The 23,840-nt window shown below is 37.7% G+C and overlaps 1 protein-coding gene across 1 annotated transcript in view; it reads right to left on the bottom strand.

The window, feature by feature from the left end:
* The window catches only part of LOC127478534 (mucin-5AC-like), a 52,275-nt gene extending 45,529 nt beyond the window's left edge, over positions 1 to 6,746 (bottom strand). The window contains exons 1-6 of the mRNA XM_051804401.1: positions 6,608 to 6,746; positions 3,682 to 3,741; positions 2,445 to 2,706; positions 1,324 to 1,438; positions 770 to 860; positions 276 to 388 (exon numbers count right to left, since the gene is read on the bottom strand). Coding sequence (XP_051660361.1) covers positions 276 to 388; positions 770 to 860; positions 1,324 to 1,438; positions 2,445 to 2,706; positions 3,682 to 3,741; positions 6,608 to 6,680 — 714 coding nt within the window. The 5' untranslated portion in view covers positions 6,681 to 6,746. The remainder of the gene's footprint in view (positions 1 to 275; positions 389 to 769; positions 861 to 1,323; positions 1,439 to 2,444; positions 2,707 to 3,681; positions 3,742 to 6,607) is intronic.
* Between the last annotated feature and the right edge of the window lie 17,094 nt (positions 6,747 to 23,840).

Genomic DNA, 23,840 nt, shown 5'->3' with positions numbered 1-23,840 from the left:
ATAGGGCAAGAACATAAAGGAAATCCTTTAGTTAATTCTAGTATCTTCCATATCTTGAGTTACTTTCACCTCAGGTGAGTTCCCAAGCCTTATACAATTTCTTTATATTAAGATATCCTCAGTGATTTTCTCTTTTGGGAAAATACGCAGTGTTCTCTTAGCTGGGGAATTTTTTAGCATTCACTTTGGCATACTTTTTCCCTTCTAACAAATTTTCTCCAAAGATAGAGTATATTTCACACTGAAAAGAAAAATTTTGAGAGAGAGGTTCTTACAAATTCTGCTGAGCAGTTCATCTGAACAGTAGAAGGAATAGGATCATCACACTGCTCTGTGGGTCCATCCATCTTCTGCCTATTACCAAACTGTATGGGGGTTAGTTTTGTCCCTGTAAAAAACAGTTCAAATATTAGAACAATGTTTACTGGTTATTTGCATGGAAATGTTTTCTTTTGTGATCCTACCTGCTATCACATGAACATTGATTACCAAATAATATCACTATAGTATGAAAGGTAAAAGAAGATGAACAAGGAACTCAACCCAAAGTATTGCAAACAAGTTTTATGTGGCAGGTCTTAAAACATCTAACAGTGATGGAAGCAGTCTAATACATCTCAAAGCCCTGACTGTGCAAAACTGATATCATAGAAATACATGAAAAAGTATCACTAGTTTTGCAGTTAATATAACCCACAAGCTACATTACAGAATATTGTAAAAGAAAAAAAACAAGCACTGATACTTAATAATGCTTTTTATTACTTACTCCCTGAAATAAATTCATCATTAATTGGAATTCCATTGAAGTCCCCACAAAGTCCACAAGTCTGATTGGCATATTTCTTATCTAGTTCCACCTAAAAGAAGTGAGGAAAGAGGTTCATAGAAATGTCAGTCTGGATGGTTAAGAGCACAGCCTACATCAGTATTGCTTGTGTACTCAAAAATTGACATATGTTTGCTGTGCAGACTGTGTTGTGTGATAAGAAGGTAGGCATCATTGGAAAGGTCAGTGACAACCAAGAAAAACTTGCTCTTCTTCTAGCCCTGGGTTGTGAACATCAGTACATTACCAGGTCTGGAATCTGAGGATTACTTCACAGTGAGGTGAAAATATTATAATTGGGGGTCTATTGACTCTGAGCCAAGATTAGTGGGGGAAAAAAGGGAAAATTGGGAGAAGACTGGAAAAACAATACACTAAAAATGGACACAAATTCAAAAGCAACTAATGTCTACATGACTGATTAATACTGCAAAAACGTAAACAAACTATTTTCAAAATACAGACTTTCTGCCATGTTCTGGATGTTTTCTTACCAGGAGGGCATCCTGTTCATTCCAAAGGAAGGTCAGCCCTAACTTGGCAGAAACTTTCAGATAGTTGTTACTTCTCTCTATCAAGACTCCCATATGGCTGTAGGGCATCTGAACCCTAGGGAAAGATCACCGGAAGTCAGCAGGGGTAGGGACAGAGTATTCATTGAATATCCACACTGCCATTCTTTCTTACTCTCTTTGAGAATTTTCAGCATCCATCAGTGAGGAAATCAGAGCAGTAGCTAAATACAGACAACACAGGTTTGTAACATCTTGGCTGTTTCCTGTGCAGTTGCTTCTCATTGTGCAAATGGATCAGCCCTGTTGTTCCTTTTGGCTTTCTCTCAAGAGTGTTTTTCTAGGTAAAATGTTGGCATATGTTTTTGGTTCTATGGTTCAAAGAAGTGCTAGGAGACTCTGTTTTGCAAACAATATGCTTCAGGCCTTAAAGCATTTGATGATAAAGAGATGGACTCCAGGCTTTCTGTGGCGTGAGTGACATTCAAAAAGCTGTACCCAAGATAACCTTTACCCCAGCTCGTTGTACATAGCTGCTATAATAGACAACTCACAGTAGGATAGCTGCCCAAATATTTACTTGTCCTTTTCTACAGGTTTCACACCCTATGCCAAAGTCAGTGCTGCAATTGCTACATAGATTGCAAGTTTCCAGAATAGATAATTTTAAATTAACTCAGATATAAGCTGCAGCCACCGCTTTACTGCACGCTGTTTGGTGCAAAGACAAAAGCTGTCAAAAACTCCTCTCAAGAATTCTGTTCTAGTAACATTAATGGAAGGTAGGTTTTGCACCCTTTAAGTTTCTAACACTTTGACTGAATCCATCTTATAGACTCAGTTGTATATATACATACACAATTGTAGAAGTGGGCCATCATATGCAACATAGTTCATCTGAATAAAATGGACACAGGGATAATGTGCAGAAGTGGCACTTAGCTCACTGTCAAGCCCTCATTTTTGTTAATACGTCAGGAAAGACCTGAGCCTTCCAGCTGCTTGGAAGCAATGATGTCGGATCAGACAAGGGAAAGGGATGCTTGCTCAAAGAGTTCACTGGGATCAACAGCAGTGATGACAGCTGCAAGTTATGAACATACAATTTGTTGTCTAGCCGGACAGAGCCACGGGTCAGTTCAATCACTGCTCCTTCCAGCTTCATGATGACGTGAGTGATCACGGTAGCATTTTCCGCCATTGTACGCCTAATTTGGATGTTGAAGTCCTCATAGGAAGACTTGCAGTTGGATGCAAAGATGTAATTGCAGACTCCAGGGAAGTAAAAGATGTCCCCATCAAAGGTTTTGAAGTGGAAGTTACCCCATGTGCTGCACACACGGCCATTGTGAGAGGGGTTGCCAGCTGTGGAGCCAAAACAAGCAGTATGAATATCCTGTCATTTGCTGTAATACCCTCCCTTTAGATGCCCTTCCCCTCCTGGGTCTTTCAGTAGCCTCTGTCCCAAAAGCCCATCTTCTGTTTTCCTTGTTGTCATGCTATTTGCTCATCATAATTTTTTTATTTGGTTCAGTTACTTTTTGTGTTTAATCTGTTTTGCATAGAGAAGGAGACCTCCTGGGTCACTAGATCCAATGCTCTGGTTCTGTCAACACCCATATCCTTTAAATCCTTTTGTAAATGTATGAAGTTCTAAAGTTTCACCATAAACCCAGTTTAAAGTTAGTTTAACACCAATTCATACTCTTACTAGGGAAGGCCACTCATACCTGCAACCTTTGAATGACTGGAAGACTTTTGCCGATATCTTCCAAACAATATTCCTGTCTCACGTATGCCTGGTTGTTCTTGTGCCAAAATTACACTTCACCTTGAAGGGGTTTCACCTGCCTACTACTCCCCCCACCAGTTATAGAAATCTCTTGTCTCTTTTCAGTCTTCATTTCCTTACAAGAAGGCTCTTCTATCTCCCTGATCATCTTCACAGTCCCTTCCTGCATTTCTTCCACATTTACACTCACCCTGCTTGAATTGTACCCTATACCCTAGATAAGATGTCTCCACAGTGTTTTCAGCATATTAGTATTTTTCTCTCTTTACTGGAAATATTGTGCATGATTTTTCCCATTATTGCATATATAAGTATATTTTTAATTTTTTTTTTTTTTACAGCTGCATTATATAAACAAAATGCAGGTGAAGCACTGGATTCACAGTTAGATTATCTGTGTTACCTGAGGAACTGATGACTTTTCTGTTAAGTTTTTTTTCCACAGTGCTAAAGCATTTTACACAATCTATTGATCTCTTCAGTCACTCCATGCTCTGTGTGATCAACAAGAACACAGATATCTGTGCCATGACATTTGGTTAACTTACCCTTTACTCTCAGTGTGTTTTGAAAAGGTGGAATGATTGTCACTTCTTGGGATTTGAAAGCTGGTAGAAAAGCAAAAGGAGAAAAAATGACCAAGTTTAATCTTATTAGAATGCTACAAAATGGATAGAGATAACATAGCCTTTTTAGTGATGAAAATTTCCTATTACTATTTACACTCTGTAGGGAAGTTTCCACAAGGTTTTATTGGTAGTTTTTACACATTGCTTTGTGATCTATCTTTCTATAAATTTCACTGACAACTAAATTCCAAAGACTATGCCCTTTGGCTGTAGTACTTTCTTTCATTATTTGTTCAAGATTGTCCCATCTGATCCTGGCCCAGGTTCTGAACTCAGAAGCAACAATATGATCCTCAGTTATTGTTAAAAAATTTGTGGTACACTTCTTGCAGGACAGACTTAGTGATCAGTTATTTCAGCCTGTCATCACTAATATACCAGTCAGCCTTGTATCCTTCCACCCTTATTTTCCTCTGTACAGTTATGTGTCATGCATGATCTTGTAGTGCTTAATTATGCTAACATTTAAGGTAGTTACAGTTTCCTTATTCTCTCATGAGTAATGCAGTCATCTTGACACAGTGTAAAAAAAATTAAAACGTGTCCTTTATTGCCTACTATCAAGTACCCTGGTGATACGTATGTAAACACACACCTCTTCTGAAAATACACTTTTAGATAGAAGGTATGTACCTTTCCTGAAGTTAAAGATTAGATAACTCTATCATATCAGTAGAGCAGATCCACTGGCCCAGATCTCATAGGAAGTTCTCAAGTTTAGAGCAGTCAGAGATCGGGTATATTGTACAGAGGTCTTCTCTTTTAACGTGTGTGGTATTCTAGCTAGGACTAAAAACATTCCAGTAATCTTATTATTTATCAACTTGATTTGAAACAAAATCTTAGAAATAGATCAACATAAAAATACGGTTTGTCGCTGCAGGATAGATGGAGAAATATACTTTGTTTGTTGTTCACCATCTTGGGCTTGAACTGCATCAAGAATGGTAGAAATTTTAATGTCTAATTTTCTTGAGCTCCCTCAATTTCTCAGTTACATCTGTTTTAACATGTAACAGTCAGTATATATAAAAATAAAAAATCAGCAAAGATATGCTCATGTACAGGTCAAATTTGAATCAGGGCTGCGTGCAACCATGATGGCCAAACACCACTCCTTCAGCTTTTCTTTTTTTTTGGTGTGTTTTTATTTTTTGACTGATAAATTACTGCAGGGAAGCCATCAAAAACATGCCTGTGGTAGTTTGAGCAGATCCTTATTCTGTTACTGTCACAATGTACCCCTGCATTCCCTTATAAGCTTTTCAGATAAAGAACTTAATTTTCTTAGGGTTTATGGTCACTCTGTGCTTTAAGCATCAGTAAAACCTTTTCTCTAGCCAGAGTGCTTTAAAATTTCCTTTTGTACAGGAAGAATTCATTTTAGGATTATAGGACATATCTCTGGCCTCTCTTACTCAGTTACTCTGTATTTTAGGCACTCTTTGTGAAAAGCAGCAGAAGAAAAACACAAAAGCCACACAGAAAAAGAAATAGGTCTTTCCAATACATACATTTGTGCCTGTTGATTTTGCCCCAAAGCAAAACTTTTTGTTTCCAGCAAAGAAACCATTTTTCATTCCATTCTACTGCAGCATCACAATAGGAATAAATACATTATCTGCAGGGACCAGAGGGGCTTTTAATACACTGCTTAGTGAGAGTTCATCACAGAGCATGTTGCAGTGGAGATTATGCTGGCCAGAGAAAACCAAAAAGGCAGGCTCACCTCCTGCTGCACCCTGCAAGGGAAGTCTGTGAGCAGCACCACTAGAGGGGCTTAGGCTGAAACCAGAATTGTAGAGAGCTCTGCAAGTCCCTTTTAGCACTACCCAGGGGTCTGCAGTTGGTGTTGGAAGGACATGCTGTGCCTTTTTTTAAGGTAGGAACCATTCAGTGCCTCTGGGCTCCTCCTCTGCCCGGCCTCAGAGAGCTTTTTGCTTCTCTCTCCATGCATTGTATGGCTCCATTCTGTCTCATGCCACATGCATTGCAGATCCCTGCTTCCATTGCATGGTGTGGTAATGCTACAGTCAGTCTTTTGATGGGCTTTTCCATGACACTACTACTTTTTAACATAAGTTAGTATGGAATTGCCTAGGAGTAGGAAAAATATAAAATCATACAATAGGATCTGCACCTGAGATCAAAATGGAAAACTAATATTGTTGTTACCTTAAACTTTAAGGGAAATTATCTCATGAAAAAATAATTTAAAAAATGTAAAAAGTTATTTCAATCCATCTCTGACTATTACTGCCCTCTTAGAATACTTAAAGTTGCTTCATTTGCTTTTAGCCCATTGCAAACCAACCCTGTGTGCTAAGCTTTTGTGCAACCTCATGGGCAAGAGTAAAAGAATTGTTGAAACCTATTGTCCAGTGATTTTCACCAAAGCCCTTCTTTTTTCAATACTGTGTCATCAGCTGATAAACAAAATCTTTAAAAATGCATGCAGACAGTCTCATCCTCTGACTTGTTCCTTTCTAGAGGTACTTTTACACCTTTTGGTTTGTGCATTTAGAAATACTGTACCACCTTGAAATGGACATAAAAAGCTAAATGCAAATCTTGAGGCATTTTTGTAGAAATGTAAGTTCTGAGTGAGTTCCACTGAATGCAGGGGAGCTGTTCCAGATTTCAACTGAAGAAAACAGGACAGCAGTTTGAAGAGAGGTAATTTCTTCTTCTTAAGAAGGAAAGTATTCATAATAGAAAAGAAAATCTTGCACGAATGTAACAGGTTCATTAACTTTACAAAGCCAAGGAAAAAATGTTTCAAACTCCAAAGCAAGCTCTAAATTCTTTAAAACAGTAAAAATGCCAAGAAAGTGAATCTTCCTACCTTCAATGTGTATGAAGACAAGTGCTAGTATTGATATCCATAGTGGTATTCTAGTCCCACCACCTCTGCCCATCTTCTGGAAGTCCGGTAGAAGCTACCGAACAACCTGCCTCTGAGGAAATACCTCTCTGTTCCTGAGTCTTATATACTGAGAGAGGAGGTTTTGGCTCAGTTCCCAGATTGTTTCACAAGGTTCTTAAAAGGTGGGGCTTCAGACGTTTTAGTTTTCCTTTGCAGGTGCACAGGTAAATAGAGGATGCTCTGACTTTCCCTCAGGTATTTACACTCTAGGAGGAGTCTTCTTTCTACAGGTCTTTCTGACAAAATGTCAGGAAGTGAGCAGGAAGAATTTTTGCTTAGGCTTAGTCTTTCCAAATTGTTGTATATTATGAGATAAACACAGTTTAAGGGGCTTTTAAATGACTTCTGAGCATGAACTTGGAGTGAATTACTTCCCTTTTTTTTTTTTTTCCTCCTTATGGTAAATAATGGTAATTAACTTCTCAAGAAAACCCAAAGAAGTTCCACCTGGTACAAATTGTTTTTAATGAGTTTGCACCTGCCTATGTAGCTAGTTTGCTTGTGAAAATGGAGAAATCAAGTGCCATCTAAGGTCTGCATTTATTCCACTGGCCAGGCACAACACAGGTCTACATAATGAAGATCCTTCAGCATTGGAGAGTCAGTAATATGGACCTCTCCTTGAGGGACCGCTCTTCTCACATGGGCAGTTGTAGTGCTATTTCAGCTGTTTCCCTTCTGAGTAAACATGATTTCACCATTAAAAATTAGATTGATTCTATCTAAAAAAAAACACACAAAAAACCCCCAAAACAAAACAAAAAACCCATGATGATTGCTAACCCTAGAGACAAACAAATAGACTGATTTGCAAGAATATTCCTTATCTTAGGAACAATGAGAGAGCGAACAATGCTTTGTGAGTGTGTAAAATAGTTATTTACAGCTATATTACTTGGTGAATTAACCTTTTATAGTGTTTTACCCTGGGATGCAGAGAAACACAGTCTCTCAGTAGGAGAACAAATCCCATAATCCCACGTGGCTTCAAACATTTCTGGCAAGGAAGAAGTTATGGGATTGTTTCCATATTCCATGATTTTCTATTATTGTTTTCTGAAAAATAATCATGGAATCACAGAATCATGGAATTGTTTGGGTTGAAGGGACCTTAAAAATCATCTAGTTCCAATTCCCCTGCCGCGGGCAGAGACAACTTCCACTAGTCCAGGTTGCTCAAAGCAGCCCCATCCAGCCCGATCTTGAACACTTCCAGGGATGGAACATCCACAAATTCTCTGAGCTACCTGTTCCTGTGTCTTACTACTCTCACAAAAAGGAATTTCTTCCTAATATCTAATTGAAATCTACCCTCTGTTGGAACAGTTATATTTGAGGAAGCAACTTCAACACTAAGAAAGAAATAAAAGGCCCGATTTTTCCCTGAGCAGCAAACAGAAGCAAGAAAATACGCTGGTTGTCCTGAACATTTTAAGAGTACAACTGGTTATTAATATTTAAATAAAGGTAGCATAACAAAATGAAATTGGAACTGTTGAGGAAAAGAATTGTTCCATTTCAGTCATGAGTTATATCTCTGGCAATTTCATTGACATGTAAGTCTGTAGAATTTACCTTAGCATTATTTAACAAGGAAAAGAAGATGTCTACAAGATACGTGTATATATGGAAATACATGCAGTGAAAATTTAAGGAAATATCATTGTCTTTAATGGTTATTATCGAAGTTCCAGGATGAAGATCTAGCAAAAATAAAAAAATTTAACGGATATAAATGGCACATAATTAGAGTAATTAAAAAATAGTATGGTAAATTCAGGTGGGTAACACACATAAGCATAGTAAGAGATTATGTTGGTAGGAAGAAAAATATGCTTTATGAATCATTACATTGCTTAGCACTGAAAAATCAGTTCATATCAACAGTTGCTATGCTGTAGTTTCGTATACATTTCCTTCATGTTTAGGGAAGCACTGTGATCTCTGAGGGATCCCAGTTTGGTCATCACAAATTAGGCTGAAACTGGTTTACAATTAAATTTACCCCCTTTAACTGAGCTTTAAGACATCATCAAAAGTTGTTTCCCTATATCTGTATTTTTTAGTTCTGAAATCTCATATATGTCATGAATCATGTTATCCTTTCACTCCTAAATGGTTAATTCATTGATTAACTCTCTTGCCATAACTTAAGATAACTTCCTTATCTTGTGCTATTTCTTCTAAGAAATTATTATAAAATGTGTCAAAATATACTAGTCTTGCAAAAATAATCTCCAAATATTTATGATAAATTAATTTAGTAGTATTACTATTTGTTCAAAGATATAATTCCTCTTCAAATTGTATCTCACCTCCATTCACACAATAGTCATACACCAGTGATATGGGAGAGTATTTTTCTAAGACTGGTGTGGGGTAACATGTCCAATTTGTGTAACTGTTTATGATCAGATCTGTACAATTGACTGCATTAACAGAAGTATTAGTATATTAGAAAAATTTACTGATATAGCTATTTTTATTTTTTTTTAACAGAAAAGATAGAATATTTTGAAATCGCATTTGATCTGAAAACCCTGACACTTTTTTCTATATTTTCTCTTCCTTTTTCATGGGGTCATATTCCTAATCTCTACATCTGCAATATTAAATTGAATTAAAAATTTCAGTAGAAGAGTTGCTGGCATTTTCAGAACAATTCTTTTTAGTCCTACATGATCAAATGCTACATGGTGATGATATTAGTTCTACATCTTACTCATGATTTCTGAATCTCATTCTTCATAAGAAAAAATTAGACTCTCATATCTTATTTTCATACAGTGACTAGAATGTAAATAAAATGTCATGGCAAATTTGGTTAACTTTCAGGTGCAATAATGATTGAAATTGATGTCTCCATTTGTAGTTAAAAAAGACAGAATGATGGACTCAGAGCCATGTAAAAGGTGTCTAGTCCACCTAGTGTCCTCTTGGAGCAGGGACTATTCATATCAAGGGAAGGATGAAAATACCTGTACTTGATAGGGATTACTCTGTGCCAAGGCTAAAATGCAAGTTAACGAGGAGTTGTCTGCTTGGCTTTTCTCTGGTCATTTGGCCACTTCCGAAGCCGTGTTTAAACTCTGAAATGGTGTTGGGACATTTGGCATTGCATTCAGTTGAAGTATCATTCTGATTGTCCCTAAATTTTAATCTGTGCAAATTCAAACTCACAATTTTTATCTGAAAGTTTCTTTGGAATGGGAGGCAACTGATCAGTTTCTACCAAAAGAAAACACTGTCCATTAACATTATAGGTGTTCTCATAGTTACTTGAAGACAAACTACATTTCAAATAGTTGCAGTAGGTATTTCATAGCATGATAGGATATAGTCTATCTGAAGTTAAAGATTAAAATGGAGATACAACTCCTTTTATTTTCTTTACTAGATCTTACTCAAACATAGTGCCATTGATCCATTCCTTTACCTCCAAATGCTTAGATAAAACACAGATTGAAAATCAAATCACATTAATACTGAATCTGAAGCCATTTCATTAACGTGAGTAGTTCTCATGCAGTCTTTTAGTGTGTACATTGTAGAGAACCAATACATAATGCGTTGACCTCCATTGCAGTCTCTATGTTTCACCATAAAACAAGCAACATGTAACATGATTTGGATCTATTTCTTGTTTTATTTCTATTATCTGTTAATTTTAAAGGTTGATGTGTCATTTAGAAGAACCCAAGCAAAGCATAACATTTTAAATTAGGCATTGGAGACTGTGTAGCTGCAACACGAGAGGCTAGTTAACACCATATGACTATGAAGTAAGAGATATTGAGCATAATACCTCTTATTTTATTTGACATTTATGCTTTGAGAATCAAATCAGTAAGAAAACATTTTAGATCACTGTATTAAGACATTCCACATATGCAAGGATACTGTGCAGTTAGTAAAGAAAAAAACAATGTGCACTCTGTACCATGAGAAGTATGAACATGGGGGCCAGAGTAAGGTTTCCATGTTGTCTGAACACGTCCAGGATATCTCTGTGTATAAAGGGGATAAACACTTAAGCCTCTTTACAGTTTGTAAACACAGACACCACAACCGTGCATGCCAATATTTGCAATTGGTATTATAGACTAAAAAATTGATGTACACACACATACCTGAAGGCATATTTGCATTGTGCAGTGGTGCGTGTTGCAGAGATCCCTCTGCTAGCAACAGCCAAGGTAAATTTATAATAGGAAGTAGTGTCACTACATTGATATGAAGTTGCAGCCAAGAGAATTTGCCTTTCTCTGGGGCACTGACGCTGCAACACTGTGTCTGGGATTTGAGCTCTGCCTATGGCTATACCATGCCATAAGGTCACAGTAGTGCTGTGTAATGCCAGCTGAAAGCCTGACTCTGTTACGTAGCACCATAGTGCCCAAAATATAAAATCAGTCTTTAAAAGCAATTGGTGTTTGCAGGCTCAGAAAAATAAATGGTACAACTGGTAAAAATGTGGGTGAAATGGAATGCTAAGCTGAACAGTGCATATAAACCTTCAAAGGAACCTCTTAACGATGCACAACCTCAAAAAAATCTACGTTAGTATACTATGTGGACATAATTCTGCTGAATGACACTTTGTTTATTCGTAATAACGTAAACTACAGACTGTATATAAGTGGAGATATATATACACACACACACGCACACACACACATATATGCTATTGCCACTAGCAAGTTTTATCAGTTCTATTATTAGTGAATGCTGTACGGCTCTTTCTCCACTGGATCCGTGAATACATATCCTTAACTTAAATCTGGAGCAGATTTTCTTTATCTAAAAAGTGCACGGAAGATATAATAAAATGCATACAAACAAGGACAAACATGGAGAACAAAACAAAATCCTTTGGTCCATGCATGATTAAAGACTCAGAGAAATTAATAAAAGTTATACCTGTGAAAAAAGTTAGCAGACACCTCTTTAGTATTTCAGTTCAAATGTTGCCATTCCTTTTAATAATTAAGGTTTCTGATATGTCATACTCCTTGAAGGGAGAACATATTGCATGTGAGTGTCTGTGTATATGCATTCAATCTCTATTGTAAAATAACTTCTAAAAGTTCCTTTTCTAAATTTTGCATTTCAGTTTACAAACTTGGATAATGGTATAGCAGAAAAACTTAAACTAATGGAAGATGTGGAACAAAATACAGGGAGGTACAAATTGGCCACACTAATTTCACTTGGAAATTTGGATGAGGTTTGTAAGTGTCAAAAGACTCCTATAGTTCTTCAAGATCTTATTGTAGTAGAAGGGATCAGGCCATAAGCACTGTGAAGACAAACCTGATGCTTACTCATGATTATTAGTATGAGGCTTTATTGTCTTCATTGTTTGACTTTTATGCAAAGCTTGTATTTCTTTTATAAAATGCTATTAAGTTTGCAAGGTCAAAACACCTGGAGGTGTTGGTGTTAAGACCATAAGTGCAGATCCATGAGATAGTTTTAAATTACACAAGTGAAATACTGTGTTTCTTAGAGAGTTCTTGCTTTTTTCAGACAGAGCTTAGGTAATGAGTATCTCTTCAGTCATTTGTTCCATTATTTTTACTTGTGTCTTAACTTTGTTACTGTGTGCCATTCAATATCTTCACTCTAAATATAGACTCATCAATTTCCCCAGTTATTTTTCTGTGGTGTCTATCACTGGAGTACCTGAGAGGTTCATCAATAGTAATGTATTCTTTTGAAAATATGTTTTTAAATAGTAGAGGTATAATATCTTTTGTTTTACATATTCCTAGATGAGGCATAGATTTTTTTGGGGGGTAAACAGTCTAACACTCCTAGGACTGATTTTTTTCAGCACTGAGCTTTATTTTGGTAATGTGCATGTTTAGAATGCAGTCTTCAGGTAGAACTGTGAAGGTGCCACAGTTCTGCAGCTGAGATGCTGAAGTGTCCAGCACAATATCTGGAAGAAAAAAAGCCACTGCATGTGAAAATTCCAGTTTAAACAGATATGCACAACATAAAAAAAATAAGGGAGAATTTTAATCCATTTCAACATGGTGGCATCTGTGTGCTATTTTCACTCCATAGCAACCAAATTATCCAGGCAATGAGAGAGGGGACTGCAGACAACCATCACGCTCACAACATGCTCTCATTCAACTCTGAATCCGGGTTCACTCTCCCTGCAGCAGGTGCTTGATGTGCTCACAGTCCAGTGGAGAACAGCAGGATCCAATCATGTACTTAGATGTTGTGTAATACTGCATACGCACAAAGATGGCACATTACAACTTCAGATAGCCTGAACTCTGCTCACGTAAGTAATCCTTCCTCTTTGAGCCTGAGTAGGCAGAGGAGAACTAGCCTTGAGAAATTCTCATTTCTCTGGGCTTAGTGTAAGCTATCATAGACCATGGGTTTTAGATATATTCTCTAAATATGCATCATGGAGGTGACTAATGGAACTTGCACGGTTTGCTAAGCTGAGCTGTCAGCCTTCTTATCATTTTTTAATGGCGAAGTGTGATATAAAACAAGAATGCTGTCAAACTTGAGCAGCTAGTCCTGTACTGTATTAAACATTCAATACGTCAGTGGATGAGTTGTCTGTTGACCTCTTTTGGAGTCAGTTTTTGGTTTTATTGATGTGAAAATTACGAAAATTCTTATCTGCTTTGGTCTGTTGCTGCAAATGGCTGAAAACTGGTGTTGCATGTTCATGTTTTGTGCATAAGAACTGTATTGACTGAAATTTCCTACCTTGACCTGAAATGACTGCCAGAGTTTTGAATGAGGAGAAGGTTATTCTACTCTTTTATAAAAATTGTCATCATCAGGCAAACTTTATCCATGGCAATTTGACTGTCAAACAGTCTTCAGTAGGAGTATGATGTTATGAGCTGGTAGTGATTGTTGTAAGCATTGTCTAATTTGAAGAGTGCATCCTCTAACTTTCCAACTCCTTCAAGTGCTAGCAATATTCCTGAGGGAATGAAAGTAGAGTTTGAATTAGTACTAGTAATAAACTGAACAGAGAGAATCGCATGTAGATTTCAGATCTGAAGCAGATTTTGGTGAGCTGCTAATTAGGAAAATAGCACTGTTTATATTCACCCTAGCCATCAAAATAATGATATTTCTAGATTACATGGACAGTGTGAAATTCATTTGGTTTTCATAAAAAAAAATGGTAATCAAACGGTATTCAAACTTCATTTCTAGGGGATAGATTTACCATTTCATTTGCTTTTGTAAGTTTTCAAACGCTTGATTTTATTCTGTATCTCATCTATCTCTTGATACAATGACCATTCTGGTAAGATGGAGTACATGGATTTTTTTGTCAAATCTTATCTTCCTGATACTTTTGTCCATCATTATGTCATCCTAAGACTTATTCTGTGAGGTTAGTTCTAATACCTGCTTATGTGACTTACAGAGTAGAATAGAAGAAGAGCTATGATTCCTTTTGTATGACAAAAAAGCACAATTATCGCTTGTTCATATTGCTATTAATAAAATAAGAATGTTGTTAAAATTTCTGGAAAGTGTTTTGGACACTACAGATAGAAAACACTGCATTAGATCAAATAAGATATGCAGTAATGAATGCATCAAGTGTAGATCTGAACAATCTTACAGTCTATGCAGTAGATGCTGAAGAGATCTGAAGAAAGCTTGTCCATTGCAGAACTAATTACATGATCATGGAAATGGTTGCAAAAAATATTTATTTGAAAGACTGACTTTTTTTGAAACTGAAAGTGAAATAGTCTTTCTTATCGACATTTATCTCAGATTAATATTGACACAAAGGGCTGTTTTCTTTTATTAGCCTTATCAGTGCAATAATGTTTTTGATAGAGAAGATATTGTCATGAAATGAGAAGATATTTTTTCTGTCTTCACAAGAATGAACAAATAAATTAGTCTATCACAAACCTTAGAAAGAAGTAGAAAAATTTGACATATGTTTCGTAGCAGGCAGTGAGCTCTTAAGCATTCTGAAACAAGCAGAATCCAGAAGGTTGTTCATCTCCATTTTGTGTTTTTGTCCAACAAGAAGAGAAACAGGAAAAGTAAGTTTGCTTTTATGGTGTGGATCTTGCAGTTTTGGAACTCCTTTGTATGCTCATTTGTTCTCTCTGAATCATTCTTGCAAACAGGTGGGGAGCGCTTTCTTTTCTTACAGGTTTTGGATTGAATTCAAGACTCCAGGAAACTGAAGTCTCTTATTCTGGTCTACTTTCAAAGTAGTCAGCATAATTTAATTGAGCTGCACAGAAATAAACCCTCATGTGAGTTCCATGCTTTTTCAATGATATTCCAAACACATTTCCTAACTCAAAGATTTAAAGCCATCAGAGAACATTGTGATCATTTTTATTGAATTGCACTTCCTCTACAATCCAGACTACACACTTGGATACTTTTTATCCTATGCTTTTTTTCTTGCAAATTAGAAATTTACATTTCATGTAGGGTAAATCATTCTGGCAAACATCCCTTCTTGGCTCAGGAAACTCCAGTGACAGAGAATTGTCTGCATCTGTTGATAATCTGTTCTAGTTGTTATGTACTTAACATTGCTAAATGACAGCCTTATTTTTCTAAGGGAAGAGTCAAGGGGGGACAGCATACATATATCAGCAGCTGAAGAATTGCCCAGCTGCACACTAAATTAGTTTGCCAAAAGATTTATGCCAAAATTTGGTTAAAATTGGTTTGACTGCCTTGTTTCTCATGGACAGTTTCAGCTTACAGGAACTCAGTCCAGTTTTATTCCACTCCAAGTGAAGGTGGATCAGATCAAGACAGAATACTGATTGCAGGTGTAAAAAGGGAGAGAAGCCTTTCACTGTATTAGGAATTGTTTGGGTTGTATGTAACCAGAGGTTTTGACCACATTGGAGCTGTACAACAGTCACTTCAGCACACTCTCTAGGCTTTATGGTGCATTTCAACTTTACTGTAACTGCTGCATATCAATCGGCTTAAACGATTTTGTGTTTTCTCTTACAATTTATGTATCACTTACTAATTGTTGACCTGCTTATGCACATTATGGCTTGACGCTCCATCAGGCTAGACCCTTGTTTGAACCAGCTCACATTAATTCATTGTATTTACACTGATTAAGGTATCTGAGGAAATATGTTTCCTTAGTGCATTTTTCCTTCTAGTGATTCCAAGCTGAATTGATAACTATTACTAAGACTTCATAATACAGATTTTGTACATTTTCTCTCATGTAACAATAAATTATCCTAGATTCTTTAGTAGTAGAAAGAGGTTTCATTGTATCTGACACATAAAATCTTGATATTTGATTAAACTTTCTCCACCAAAGGTTTCCTTTGCAGATATTCACAAAATTTACTACACTGTTCTCAAAACAAAGCCTTTGCTCAGCTTATCCTCAGCTCTAAAGGAAGTAATGATTACCTCTGTGTTGTGCAATCCACTAAATTCAGTGGTCCTGGGAGATGATCCACCTTGATAAGCAATCTACTTTGACAATCAACTTTTACACTAGAGAAATTAGGGGGAAATTCCATGGGCTTAGAACATGCATCTTTTTAACTTCTAAACTGCAAAAGGTAGGTTTGGGTTTTGGTTTCCTTTTTTTTTTTATTTGCATGAGTGTTTTAAGTGAAAATGGGTATGCACAGCTGACTCCTAGCTTAGAGATTTAAAAATCAGAGAAATTGAAGGGATGATGATTTGTGCTGGTTCCTACCCTGGAAAATAAAGCAATAGGGTAGAAACACCTGGGAAACCTGGTCAGAGCCAGAATTGTAAATGAATAGGTAAATAAATGGGTCTAAGGACACTTTCCCTATATAAAGAGCAATGACTGTTTTACACTTTGCAGTTGCAACATATAAGATTAGCCAGGACAAATCCCATTAAAATCTTAAATACACAACAAACCTAGCCACTGTCTAGGGCAGTGTAGAACAAAGCTCAGCATTTAATAACACAGAATGTCAGGTTAAGTGCTAGGAAAGGGTGGAGCTATGGCATTGGTGTTGATTTTAAGTGCCCACACTCTGGGTGCACAAGTTCAGTCACTCTTGCCTTTGCCATTCCCTGAAAACAAGGCATTTAAAACTCAGAGCCACATTTCAAACTGTGAAAATGGTATTTATTGAAACACTGAAAGTCAGAAACAATGTTTTTCTTGGCAGCCTTCTTGATGTGTGCCTATTCAAAGTAGGGAAGAAATGTTGTGATACACAGTATTGGAGAAACAGCTCCAGACAAGGATGTCCTCAGCATTACTTTTTCTCTTCATTTCCCTTATAGTAATGCTAGTAATAGTAAAACTACCCTTGCTGGAAATGCCACCATAGAGTGTGTCCTGGCAGGTGTGCAGAAAATATTCTTGTTTCCCTCTCATGGGAATGTTGGGAGATAAAGGAGGAAAAGTGGAAGAAACCATAACTGTTGGAAGTATCCTGTGCAATGGTAATGTTGCATCTGAAACTCTGGCCACAGTCATGACACAGATTTGCTTACATCACACTGTTTCTTGGAGGTATTGCAGCACTGGTTAAGGTGAGCCAAAAGAGTACCTTCGGGAACAGGTGTTACAGACAGACTGCTTCCTTCATGTGTCACTACCATAATCTGCAAGTAAGATGATTGAGCTAAAGAGAAGGTTTACCCTTGCAATTAATAATGTATTTAGAGACTTATGCAGCTCTATAGCTTACTGGCAATTTCTCCCAACACTTGGAGTCTTACTAGTACATCCTTGACTGCCTTATTTGAGGGTAGTCTTTAAGTCTTTTCCTATTGCTAGCAGGAAATGTAATCATTGTAAGAACTACTGGTAGTTACAAATTGGAGTTTGATTTGAGAATCTCTCTTGTAAGGGTGAAGCTGCAGTAACAATTCCTGGCAGCTTGCATACATAGGATTGTACAGCAATGCTGGGGAAGCATAGGACTTGCAAGCCTACCTAATGTTAAACAGGAAGTAAAATGATGCAATTTTACTAACATGCTAACTGGAAATTATGGCAAACTGTATACCATTTGCCTGGCTGGCTTTGGGCATCTAGTTCCTTTTGCAATTTCTGAATTCCTTTTGCCAGCTCAAAATCAACTACTGAAATAATGTTTATGTTTTGGTTTTAATTTTAGATATTTTTCCAGTTTATCTGGATGATTTTGATGCCAATTCTTTTTTTTTCAGAGTACTTATTATCCATACAAGGTTGGTATCATCAAGAAATGCTACTATCCAAATCATGAAAGAAACACTGGATAGAATTATGTCCAGAACAATGCCAATTTACATATTCATGTAAAGAACTAGAATTATTTGTGATATTATTATAATATAAAATAACAATTTTCTGTATTGGTTTAAAAAATTATTAATTTATAGAATTTCTGTCTTAGCAATTTCTAGTCTGCTAGATATTAATGCAACATCTATGCTGTTTGAACATATCAGTATTTTCTATTGTAGAGAAGAACAGGTTTTTGTCATGACAGTAATTTTAAGCAAAATATCTAGCAAGTACACAGCAATAGTGAATGGACAACATTGCCAAAAAAAGTTGTTCTCTCTGGTGCCAAAACACTAAATGAACAACTGTAAACCAAGCATCTGTGAAAACAAAGACTATCTTGTTCAAACCATTATCTAGGAGAACAAGAACAATAGCAAAGAATACCATTTGTTATTTAGTTTTCACCCAGAAATGTATGCTTAATACTGAGCTGTGCTCTGCAGGTAGGTATGTGAAAGGATATTTCTCATGTTGAGTAAGAACAAAGTACAGAACTCCTGCTTCATTTTAGACAAGATAAATACCAAGCTTTCTCTTGATAGTAACCATATAGCCCATAACCATACAGTTCCCAAATCTGGAATTCTTGTTCAGCCAAAATGCCACATATCAAGAACTACAAGGTTAAATCTGTTTTTTTTCTGCAATGACTGCAAAAAACCAAAATTGCAGTTTCACCCGAAGGGGTCTCCTGGCTCATTTAGTGTAAATAGAAGAATCATTTATTCCTGGTGGGTGTTGTTGAGCACTAAGGAGTTTAAATATACTGAGCTGAGTACCAGCCTGTGTGGCTGAGCATTCTAAGGATGTCAGATGACATCTTTTACACCACATAAGGGACAAATATTACTGTTTCTGTTACAGGTCCTTGGAAAAAAACCCAAACATCAGCATGAGCTTCATTCTTGGCTGACTAAACAGCGAGAAACACACATGAAAGGGCATGTTCTGTTTGATAGCTCTGGTGCAGCAAACAGCAGGGGGTATGTAGAGTCCTCAGAAATCTGTCTTGCCACTGTGTGTGCCCCAGGTTCTTTCCATGGTTGCATTCACTCAGATCGACACATTTCAGTCAGGAAATTTAACTCTATTTTGAATCAAAACTCTGTGATCAGGTTAAAACCCGGATGTGTATTCTGTCTTTATCTTTAGTAGAATCTTTGACTGAAGTCATGAAATATATTGACCTTATAGTCCTTATAATTAATTATATCAAACATCTGTGCAATTATCCTGTAACTTGTGATTGTTTGCTTGGCTGTTTGAGAACATGAATACCTGCAGTGTGCGACATCCTTCTGACGAGACCGTGCATTTTCATTGCTTGGAAAAGTAGTACTTTAAATTCTGAAAATACTCAGGTGCTATCTCAGTGAAATTCAGTCCAAATCAGGCCTTGTTCCAATCAGGTTTCCCACTTGTTTGGCAGAGATTTGGGTGATGAGTCCTGACTAGTCTCCTAGCAGGGCTACAGGGAGAAAACAAGACTCTCTGCAAGTGGGAAAAGGCAGAGCACCTCTTGAGGTCCTTTTCTGTATTGGCAAGTAGTGAAGTAGGGATTCCAGGAGCAAAGCTCATGTGAGAATGGAGTGATCATAGAATCATAAAATCACAGAATCAACTGGGTTGGAAAATATCTCCGAGATCATCAAGTCCAACCCTTGATCCAACACCACTGTGGTTACTAGACTTAGTGCCACATCCAGTCTCATCTTAAAAACCTCCAGAGATGGTGAATCCACCACCTCCCTGGGAAGCCCATTCCAATATCTGTCTCCCCTGGCAGAGTTTAAGACCATGCCCTCTTGTCCTACTGCTTGTTGCCTGGGAGAAGAGACTGATGCCCACCTGGCTACAACCTCTTTTCAGATAGTTGTAGAGAGTGATGAGTCTCCTCTTCTCTGGGCTAAACAGCCCCAGCTCCCTCAGCCTTTCCTCATAGGACTTGTGCTCAAGTCCCTTCACCAGCCTTTTTGCTCTTCTGGACCTCCTCCAGCTCCTCAATATCCTTCCTGAATTGCGGGGCCCAGAACTGGACACAGTACTCCAGGTGTGGCCTCACCAGCGCTGAGTACAGGGCAAGAATCACTTCCCTGGTCCTGCTGGCCACACTGTTCCCAATACAGGCCAGGATACCATTGGCCTTCTTGGCCACCTGGGCACACTGCTGGCTCCTGTTCAGCTTCCTGTTAATCCAAACTCCCAGATCCCTTTCAACCACTCTGTCCCCAGCCTGTAGCACTGCATGGGGTTGTTGTGGCCAAAGTGCAGGACCCGGCACTTGACCTTGTTGAATGTCATCCCATTGGAATCAGCCCAACTCTCCAGCTTGTCCAGGTCCCTCTGCAGAGCCCTCCTGCCTTCCAGCAGATCAACACTCCCCCCAGCTTGGGGTCATCACCAAATTTGCTAATGGTACACTCAATCTCCTCATCCAGATCATCAGTAAAGATATTAACCAGAACTGGGCCCAACACTGATCCCTGGGGGACACCACTAGTGATCGGCTGCCAATTGGATGCAGCCCCGTTCACCACCACTCTCTGAGCCTGTCCATCAGCCAGTTCCTAATTCAGCACAGAGTGCCCCTGTCCAAGCCATGGGCTGCCAGCTTTTCCAGGAGTATGCTGTGGGAGACAGTGTCAAAGGCTTTGCTGAAGTCCAGATAGACACATCCACAGCCTTCCCCTCATCCACCAGGCGGCTCACCTGGTCATAAAAGGAGATCAGATTGGTCAGGCAGGACCTGCCCCTCCTAAACTTGTGCTGGCTGGGTCTGATCCCTTGTCCATCCTGTAGTTGTTGTGTGATTGCACTTAGGATGATCTGCTCCATAACCTTGCCAGGCACTGAGGTCAGGCTGACGAGCCTGTAGTTTCCCGGGTCCTCCTTCCGGCCCTTTCTGTGGATTGGCATGACATTCACGAACTTCCAATCATCTGGGACCTCCCCAGTGAGCCAGGACTGTTGCCGAATGTGATGATGCTGAGGGAGTTAGAACTGGGAAGTTTGGATGAAACTGACTTCTTTTGGGGCTCAAAAGGGGAAAAGGACATTTTTCTAGTTAGCTGAGTCAGAAAATGAGGGAGGAAGATTTTAACTCTTCTCATCATAATTAATTTCATTTGCAAATACCAGTTAAAGAAGAAATTCTGCATTTGCATGAACTTATTGATCAACGGTTGTGGTTAGATGTACTTTTCTGACAATTATTTTTCTCAATAAACAGCTTCCAGATGACTTGTTTGTATCTGTCATCTTTGGGAGTCATAGAATATTTGTCTACTTTTATTTCACAGAATCACAGAATCAGTTAGGTTAGATCATCGAGTCCAACCTATTAGTTTGTTTTTCCATATTTGTTCAAGGTGCCAGCTGGGAAGTGGCTTTTGGCAAGTACAGAAAGTAACACCTACCCTATCATGGAAACAAGTTTAGATTACATGATTCTTACATTTGGAAAATGGGTGAAAGTGGTGTTTTTCACACTATGATGCCATTTTGGAATTTTAATGGATAGTCATATTTAATGCTGTTTGAGAGGAAATAAGGATTCACCAGTTCAAATCCAACCAAATAAACAGAGTTCAGCAGAGATTTCCAAGTCAAAAGGTGAATTGCCTGAAAGTGCTACATCTGTCCACTCAATTAGGAACATGAATGCTGCAGTACTTAGTGTTTGTGGTGATTGACCTCAGTCTCTTGCTTTGTGTAGCAACCAGTAGTGCAAAAGATTGGAAGGAGAGCTCTAATCACCCAAAGTGAGGCAACAAGACTGCCTGAAGGTATATCAGCCATGCAGACCTCTTGCTGGAGGAGGAAAAGGGAACACCTTGGTCTCAAATAAGGTGAAGGGAATACACAAAACTTAGATAAATGTTGTTTTCTTATGAAAGCACACAAACACATTGCATAGAAATGCAATTTTTCAAATGAATGGTGGCATGGAAGCAGGTTTTTCAGAACTCTTAAGGTTTCTGATTTCACTTGTTGTTTGATTATTGACCCTTAACTAGCTAAAGCAGTGTCCTGAACCAGCTAATACTGGCTTTTTCTGCCAGCTCAGACCCTCTGGCTCCTTTGTGAAATTGTTTCCTGGGACATTTGCTGATCTCATTTAATACTCCTTTTGATAACCAGACTTCCAGAGGTGTCTGACCGCTGCACTAACTCTGCAGCTAAGAAGACAACAGACAGTAACCTTTGTAAAGCTGTTGCCTCTGAAATAATTTTTGAATTTTTACAGAGAGTAACTTAGAGGAAATCTTATTGCCAATATTTAATTTTTTTTTAGTCGTGTAATAATGTAAAACTTAAAAATAAGATAAAGGTATTTATAACTGAGTCCTTTGGGAAGTCTGAAAAAGTCTCTTTTAAAGGAAAAAAAATAAAGTAAGTCAAACTAGGATTTGAGGTAAAGGTCAGTTAAACTTTTGAGTTAGACCTGGTGGAGTAGCTATTAGCCAGGTTAATTATTTATATATATAGATAGGCATAAATCTACTGACTTTGATTTATAAGCACAGAGCATTAGGTTTGCATTCAGACTACTCTGTAGCAGGTAATGTTCATTATATGAGTGTACAGACAAGTTTTAAACCAGATATAATGCTTTAGGATGGATAAGAATTCTTTCTTTTTTCCCAAATTCAGTGTATGTGAACATCTAGGTATAAAAGATCTGTATTTCTAGTATGTGATGTCCCTAAACGGAAGATCACATTGGTCCCTTAAATGAGATTTCAGAACAAAGGTTGTGCTACGCTTCAGTCTCACACTTAAGCTCTCTAAATTCTTAAGTTAAAGAAGGAATTCTAGCAGAGTATATATTCTTTGCTGCCTATCCATGAAAATTAAATTTAAGCTAATGAGAATAACATGTGTTATTCATACACCCCTGACAGTCCTCCAGACTGCTAATACTTTTTGCTACAAATTTTGCCTAAAACCTTGAAAATTTGAATAAATATTAATTTCAGTAAATATTTAAATCAAATGTCATAGGAAGCCATTGTTCAATTGCACCTGATTGGAAAATTTCTATTCTGTTACCTAAAATTAATCGAGGTAAATTCTTGGGTACTGTAAACCAACCCTCTTCTACTTACTTAAATGTAGCTCTCTTGATTTAATTATAAGTCTGGTCCATGACGTACTGTAAGAGAGGAGCACACAGCCACTGAGCTAACCTTGAAAAGCGACACTACAATAGGATTCTCTTCTCTGTGCTGTGGCAATTCAGATGCATACCTGAACATTAACACTGAAACCATAATTTACATCTTCCGAAAGCCTGAGAAAGTTTGGATCCAGATCACACTCTTTTCTCTTACCTCTGGTCACAAACTGGGCTTTGCGTGTGTCACACTTGTGACAGGCAAGGGTCTGTTATAATACATGGCTCAGATCATAGGCCTAGTAAAAATGAAGTGTTGGGAATTGAGGGAAGATGGTCCTGGAACAATGACCTAAGAAAATGAAGGAGTTGGGTGACCTAAGGCCAATCTTGAGGAAGTTGTTGTGAAAGGTGGTGTGAAGTCACGAATATATAAAGAGAAGCTGAACAGCTGTCCTCCTTATATATATTTATACATACATATATCTAGGTCTCAGACCAAACCTCTGCTCTGCTAGGTGTGTAATTAAAGAGCAAAATATTTCTGTCTACCGCAATGGTCTTGCAAACAAAGAAAAAACAACAGACAGCAAAACAGCCTGTGGATGGTACACAAGTAATAGTGTAGAGGAAAAAAACCCAGAAAGTGTGGAAGCAGGATATAGTGCAAGATGCACAGAGTGCAATTCTTTGAGTAAATATTAGCAAAGAATTATTACAGATATTTATCCAGTTTCAAGGAAAGT

Source organism: Manacus candei, unplaced genomic scaffold (genome assembly GCF_025592945.1).
Source record: "Manacus candei isolate 608988 ecotype Guabito, Panama unplaced genomic scaffold, ASM2559294v1 h1tg000060l, whole genome shotgun sequence".
NCBI lineage: Eukaryota > Metazoa > Chordata > Aves > Passeriformes > Pipridae > Manacus > Manacus candei.
Note: the sequence above shows the minus strand (reverse complement) of the source record. Positions and strands in the feature narration are given on the sequence as shown.